The 7,535-nt window shown below is 40.9% G+C and overlaps 1 protein-coding gene across 1 annotated transcript; it reads right to left on the bottom strand.

The window, feature by feature from the left end:
* Window positions 1–749: 749 nt before the first annotated feature.
* Window positions 750–1,532, bottom strand: LOC138904600 (uncharacterized). Its single transcript, XM_070193107.1, has 2 exons — window positions 1,215–1,532; window positions 750–983 (listed from the first exon to the last, which is right to left on the bottom strand). Exons 1-2 carry the CDS (start codon window positions 1,530–1,532, stop codon window positions 750–752), a joined length of 552 nt encoding a protein of 183 aa, XP_070049208.1.
* Window positions 1,533–7,535: the final 6,003 nt, after the last annotated feature.

Genomic DNA, 7,535 nt, shown 5'->3' with positions numbered 1-7,535 from the left:
TCGACTATCGGAGAGATTACTCTCAATGTGCCCCGACTATCGGAGAGATTACTCTCAAGAGACTTACATGTCCTCCTTAAGATTGGAAAATATAGTTTCCTTTTAAGTACAAACCCACAAAGAGACCAACTTAAGGTTCAAAAGGACTTATATGTCCACCTTAAGATTAGAAAGTTATAGTTTCCTTTTAAGGACAAACCCATGAAGAGGCCAACTTAAGGTGAAAATGGATTTATATGTCCACCTTAAGATTGGAAAGTTATAGTTTCCTTTTAAGAACAAACCCACGAAGAGGCCAACTTAAGGTGCAAAGGAACTCAGTCGGGTGCAACACTTCAAGAGGTTGATGAATAAACTTTGCATGGAATTGACAAACCTTGCATCTTCGAATATAGTCCAAGCAATCTTTGACCATCGTTGGCCAATAATATCCCATCCTTTTTATATGGAAGTGGAGTTTTGGTCCAGACTGATGTGACCCACGTACCCCAGAATGTGCCTCTTGCAAAGCTTGGAGTGCTTCTTCTTCCCCTAATTATCGCAAGAGTAGTCCCTCAAATGACCTTCTGTATAGAGTATCTTTGTAGTAAAGGAAGCGATGTGCACGACGACGAATTTCAATCCTTCTTCTCAGATTTTCTGGAAGTATCCCATAGCATAAGTAGTCGATAATAGGTTGTTGCCAGTCTTCTTTCTCAACTTCAGAAACAACGACAAGATGCTTGAGTTCATTTTCTTCACCTTCAGCCTCATTTGGCGGCGGTACTACCCATTTTTTGGCAGACAGTAACTTGTGTTTGATCAAGCACGGTTAACGATGAAGCTATGGCAGCTAAAGCATCAGCCTTCTTATTTTCTTTCATTGGCACATGCTGAATAGTCACATCACCGAGCCACCCCATTAATATTTTAGCGTAATCATGATATGGGCGTAGTTCAGGCTTTTTGACCTCGTAACTACCGAGAAGCTGATTGACCACTAACTGAGAGTCACCAAAGACTTGCAATTACAACCGCTTCATTTCGACAGCCATTTTATGCCCAAGTATTAGTGCTTGATACTCAGCAACGTTGTTAGAGCAGAGTTGCGTCAACGTAAAAGAGTAGGGTAGAACTTCACCTGGAGAAGTGACAAATACTACACCAGCACCAGCTCATCCGCAATGTCCAGCACCATCAAAATACATCTTTCATGGAGATTGAACTTCAATGACCATTGCATCCTCATCGGGCAGATTAATAGTTAGCTCCCAATCATCAGGTACAAGGTGATCTGCCAAGAAGTCTCCTAATGCTTGTCTTTTTACAGCCTTTTGAGGGATGTACAAAATCTCAAATTGTTGAAATTGGAGATACCATCTCGCTAGTCGATCACCAAGAACAGGTTTTGACATCATGAACTTGATGGGATTTGCTTTAGAAACAAGATGAACAACATGAGCTTTAAAGTAGTGCTTCAACTTTTGAATTGATAAGAGTAGCGCGAAACACAACTTTTCAATTGGCGAATAATTCAGCTCGTTTGGTGTCATCATCATGCTCAATTAGTAAAGAGAGTTTTCTTTCCCCTCACTATTTTCTTGGTCTAACATCACTCCAACAGACCTTTTTTGTACTGGAATGTATAGTATAAATGTCTTTCCAAGTATAGGGGCTTCTAAAATCGGAGGCTTCATCAAGTAGGATCTAATGCTCTCAAAGACATTGCTACACGCTTGGTCCCATTTGAAAGGGACACCTTTCTTCATAAGGCGACTGAATGGTTGGCACCTCCCAGCTAGGTTTGAATATCCTAAGGTACGCTAACTTTTATTGCACACTTTTCAATTCGTGAATATCCCGAGGCTCAAGCAGTTTCAAGATTGCATCTACTTTGGCTTGATCAATTTCAATCCCTCGATGTCGGACAATGAAATCAAGGAACATTCCAAAAGTAACTCCAAATGCGCATTTCAGTGGATTCATCCTAAGTTGGCACCTCCAGAGCAACTCAAACACCATTCTCAAGTCTTTCAAGTGGTCGCCCATCTTTCTTGATTTTACCACCAAGTCGTCCACATAGCATTCGACATTATTGTGGAGAAGGTCGTCAAAAATATTCTGCATAGCCCTTTGATAAGTAGCACCAGCGTTCTTCAAGCCAAAAGGAATTACCCTATAGCAATAAATACCTTTGGGGGTGCGGAATGCAGTAAGATCTTCATCTTTTGGTTTCATGCAAATTTAGGTATAGCCTGACGAACCATCCATAAACGACATTGCCTCATACCTAATAGTAGCATCGATCATCAGCTTTGGAATAGGAAGCAAGAATTCATCTTTGGGACACGCATTGTTGAGATCCCTAAAGTCGACGCACACTCGAATCTGTCCATTCTTCTTCCTTACAAGGACAATAGTTGAAACCCATGTTGGGTATTTAACTTCACGAATAAAGCCAGCTTCGATGAGTTTGTTAACTTCGGTTTCAATCAAGGGAACCAAGTCCGGCCTAAAGCGCCTTTGGGCTTATTTAACAGGGCGAGCACCATTCATCACGGCAAGGTGATAGACTGCTACTTTCGGGTCCAAGTCAGGCATCTGTTTGTAGCTCCAAGCAAAGACATCCCTGAACTCCTTGAGTAACTCAATATAAGTGCTTCCCTCATCCACTTCTAGTAAAGAATTTAGGTAGGTGGGTCTTGGTTCTTCATCGGTACCAAGGTAAACTTCTTTCAAGGCATCAACTGTAGTCTTCACTCCTTCTTCAAGTTCAAGTCGACCACCTTTCGCATCTTCATCTTCTTGAGGGTCCCCATCATTGAAGGATATGTGATAACACAATGAAATATCGTCCAATTTCTCGTCATCCTCTATTAGAGATAAAACACCATGCTCGCCTTGTGTAGTAACGTGATATGAAGAACCCACACTTTCTTCGTCTTCATCACGTTATTTAGTGTAGACCACATTGTATGGCTTTACCTTCAGTACCTTATCACACGAAACCATGACTTTTGTTTGTCGCTTCATTCTAGAAGTAACCAAACTTTGGAAATCTTTAGAGATCTTCTGAATTTTGGGCAAAGCGGCTGTTTTTGTATTTTGATAATTTCTCTGGAACTTATTCCCCTTCTTTAATGGAACCAATCTCTCAAAAAGAGAAGTTCTCACAGTTGATTTTCCAAGTCGATCAAGGACAAAAGGCCTGTAAGAAGCGGCAGATTCGTCTTCTACAGTGATATAATTGCTGCTCGCCATTCTTATGGAGATGTGCACTAGTGACGATTGCTTGTATCCCAAACCTTCACATGGTTGCCTCGTCGCATCTTCTGATGGGAGCTTCCCTAAATTTGACGGCTCATTGGGATTGTATCCAGCTTTTGCAAATAGCCTGTAAGCATTAGGATCAAAACCTTCATCTGTTCGCTTTGTAGGGAGTGCCACATTCTGCAAACGATTTTGGGCTACAGACCCTGCAAGTGGATTTAAGGACAACTTTATTGCCTCAATTAATTTTACCAGAAGAATTAACTCCTTTAGCATGTTAGTTTGGAGATTAGATGATTCACCTTCATCTTTCTTTCTTTTAGGGACATATTGGAGTGCATGACTTACTTTCTTGCCATAAGATGCAATATCCCGTCTATGCAATTTATTCACATTGGGTTGTACCTCCTTAGTAACAGCTTTGGCTCTACCAGTAATCACCTCAGCTCTATTAGTTGTGGGCTCGTCATTCTTGATTTTCATGCCATCATCAGCTTTTAGCTCCTTCACAATGCGGTTCTTTAAGTAAAACTTTGCATCGGCGAAGTGTGACTCAGCCTCGGTGAATGGCTCATCATCAGCAACTATCTTCTTCTCGACTTCACCCTCATAGTACTTCAAACATTGATGGTAGGTAGATGGAACCACTTTATTCTCATGTATCCTAGGCCTTTCGAGGAAGACGTTGTATGAAGTCCTTTCATCACATGCTGCCATGCACTTGATTGCATATCTTCAATGGTGATTCCCAACCTGATTGAACCTATGGCTCTTTTCCCCCCTTGGTTGAATCCTTGGATCATCACATGACTTTCTGAGAGTTCGTTCATGGGAATACCAAGTTCTTTCATGGTGCGAATTGGCAAAATGTTCATTGAGGATCCTCCATCAACCAAAAATCGATTTACCCTTTCATCACATATAGCCAACCAGGTACAATGGCGGTTATGAAGAGTGTCACCTAGCAGAAGATCGTCATTTGTGAACGTGACTTTTTCCTCACAAGCATTAACTTCTTGAGGAGTGGACTCGATGAGATTTTTCGAAGATGGTGCCAATGGTGGGTCATCACTCTTTTCTTCCCTTTCGCCAGCATGGCAACAGGAGGCATCAATACCCCCATGGGAAATCTTCATGCATAACCAACTTGGTAAAAACTCCTCCAAGGTCACTGGATGTCGTGGCTTTTGAGGGTGGTGCACCTCCACTTTTGATTTCTTTAAGTGCTTAACTTTGTTGTTCTCCAGTAATTTTTCATCTTTACTTTCTTTTAAACTACATAATTCGTCTGGACTGAATGAGCCAAATGTGATAGATACTTGGTTTGTGCTTGCTTTCTCATCTTCAAGCACGATCTTCTTTTCACGAACCAAGTTCATAACTTTATCCTTGAAGATAGAGCACTTCTCCAGAGGGTAACTCACAAGTCGATGATATTTGTAGTAATTTGGGTCATCAGTTTTCCCAGCTTCATTTGGCCGCTTCATCTCCGGAAGCTCAATGAGATTTAACTCGAGGAGTTCTTCGAAAATGGCTGGCACATCAGAATCCAGAAATGGGTACTCTTTCTCTTGCATTTCTTTTAGAGTCAACTTTCCACTTGGCATATCTTGAAACGAAGTGGATTTCATACTCTGCTTCTTGATCACTTTCGTCGTGAATACCACAGGTGATGCGTTGACATTCATAGCTTCTTTGTTTTCAAATCTTGGTACAAACTTGCTCCATTTTCTAACTTCTTGCTTGTCGTTCCCTTTGCGAGGTTCATAGATGGGCAGCCTTTCATTTCCAGCGGAGGCCATGCTCAATTCTATGTCATGGGCATGAGTTGCAAGTTCTTTAAATGTGCTAGGCTTGATACCTTGCAAGATGTAGCGCAATCCCCAATGCATGCCTTGGATGCACATCTCTATGTCAGAAGCTTCACTAAGCCTGTCTTTACAGTTGAGGCTTGCGTTCCTCCAACGATTGATAAAGTCAATAACTAGTTCACCCTTCCATTGACGAGTATTTGTGAGTTCTACCATGCTCACAGTGCACCTTGTGCTATAAAAGAGATTGAGGAACTCTTGCTCTAGTTGATCCCAGCTATCAATAGATCCCGCCTCGAGGTCTGTATACAAATCAAAAGCATTTCCTTTTAGCGAGTGGACAAACTGTTTGATAAGGTAATCTCTATAAGTCCCAGCATTGTTGCATGTCTCAACGAAGTGCGTCACATGTTGCTTTGGATTGCCTTTACCATCAAACTGTTGAAACTTTAGAGGTCGATAGCCAGCAGGCATCTTCAACATATCGATCCTTGCAATGTACGACTTTGCGTATGTAAGGGAGGACTTGGCAGCAACTTCATATTTATTCTTAATAGTTCCTTCAAATGAGACAGGGATAGCCTTAGCGGATGCTACTCGTATCGGGGGAGAATCAATTTCTGGAACTTATGGGAGCTTGCCATGTGCATGGGTGGATTCTTCTTCCATCAAGATTCCCAACCTATCTGTTAGCTTGTCAATTCTAGCATCTTGATTTTGCATGCACTTCGTCAAGCCAGCGATTGCTTCCGTCAAGTTCGCCAATTGCTCTTCCACAGATGAAGTGTTTATCAACATGGCTCGCATGATTGTTATAGATGATAGGTAGTAGCATGGGTTGTCACACAGATTAATTCTCGAATGGCTCACGCTACGCAGTCTATGTGGGGAGGATCCATAACTTGAAGCATCATCATCTTCCTTCATAGCCGAGTTCTTGGATCCGGAGAGGTCAAGCAGAGCAAGAGTTTTCTTGATCTTTTCAGCAACATCGCTTACTCCTTCGGGTACGTTTGTGGAAGATCTTGCTCCTTTTGAGGATGAAGATCCAAAAACAGGGGTTGATGCGGACGGCACTTGGGGTGCTTGTTGTCCTAACGAGCTTGCTTTGCTCCTCGTAACTGGTAGAAAGCTTCCAAAAGTAACATCGAGGATGCTTTCCACATCAACATAGAACCTGGAATTAGCAGCCTTGGTGGAAGTTGAACTGGAGTTGATTTTCTTCGAAGCCATTTAAATGTTCTTGAACTTTGATGATTGAAAAGTTGTGACGAGATGTAGAGATTGTCCCACTGGGCGTGCCATAATTTGTAGACAATAAATTTCGTCGAGAAAATAAAATCAAGACCGAAAATATTGCAACAATCATAGTATTTGATTTCAAATAATATGAACGTACAATCTCTATGAATCCTTTGATTCTTCTTTCCAATAGTAAATAAATCCAAGGGCCTTTGAGCTTGATCTTGAATCTATATTTATTTTCATGAACGATGGTCTTGAATTCAACTAGCACGAACTTTGATTTGAACTCGTACTCCTTGAATCTTGACTTGTTCTTCGTTCTTGAGCTTGAACTTGATTTCTTGAGCTTAAAGTTCTTCGTTCTTGAGCTTGAACTTGATTTCTTGAGCTTAAAGTTCTTCGTTCTTGAGCTTGAACTTGATTTCTTGAACTTGAACTTGATTGCTTGAAGCCTGAAACTTGTAGATAAATTTGCGGCGTTTGATCCACGAGCTCTCTCTTGCTTCTTGTTATAACTTCTGGTCTCTTTTTTAGGTTATGAAGACCCCTATTTATAGTTGCAAGAGGGAGGAGTTATGATAAGAACAAACTCTTTCCGACCAATCAAATTGAAGTGTGACAAGGTCGCATTTGATTGGCCAGAACATGTCACTCGTACATGTGGCACGATTTCATTGGCCTTTTCATTTGATTTGGCATGCCTTGTCATTTTGACACATGGCATGATCCCATTGGTTCTTCTTCTTGACTTGTCGTGCCACGTCATTTGACATGTGGCACCAAACTGGGACTCTAGGACGATGATGGGCTTAATTAAGTGGGTTCATCACTTTAGCCCAATTAAATGGGCTAGCCCAAAGGATTAAGACTTATTTATTTAATCCATATATATTGGACTTATATAATTAATTAAATTATATTAGCCCATAATATTTATTTTGAACAATATATCTTGAATTTTAAAATATAATCCAAATTCTTTTATGGATTTAATTTTAATAAAATTTATATGCCTACAACTTCTACTCTCTCATTGTTTGGAGCATGATCCTCAAGTTCTGCTCATGGTCCCCCCGACTACAAGAATACACCAAAATATCGTCAATGAACTGATGATGAAAGAATTAAGACATGGCTGGAACACACTGTTCATTATGTGCATAAATGTTGTTGGGCATTAGTCAACCCAAATGACATCTCTAGAAACTTGTACTGACCATACTGAGTCGT

The sequence above is a fragment of the Nicotiana tomentosiformis genome, chromosome 2 (genome assembly GCF_000390325.3).
Source record: "Nicotiana tomentosiformis chromosome 2, ASM39032v3, whole genome shotgun sequence".
NCBI lineage: Eukaryota > Viridiplantae > Streptophyta > Magnoliopsida > Solanales > Solanaceae > Nicotiana > Nicotiana tomentosiformis.
Note: the sequence above shows the minus strand (reverse complement) of the source record. Positions and strands in the feature narration are given on the sequence as shown.

Bases quoted from the DNA above. Each gene is read 5' to 3' on its own strand.
- LOC138904600 (XM_070193107.1), bottom strand. From the start codon at position 1,532: ATGACACCAAACGAGCTGAATTATTCGCCAATTGAAAAGTTGTGTTTC. The intron at 984-1,214 runs GTCATTGAAGTT...GGTGACTCTCAG, and splicing joins TGCCCGATGAGGATGCAATG to TTAGTGGTCAATCAGCTTCT.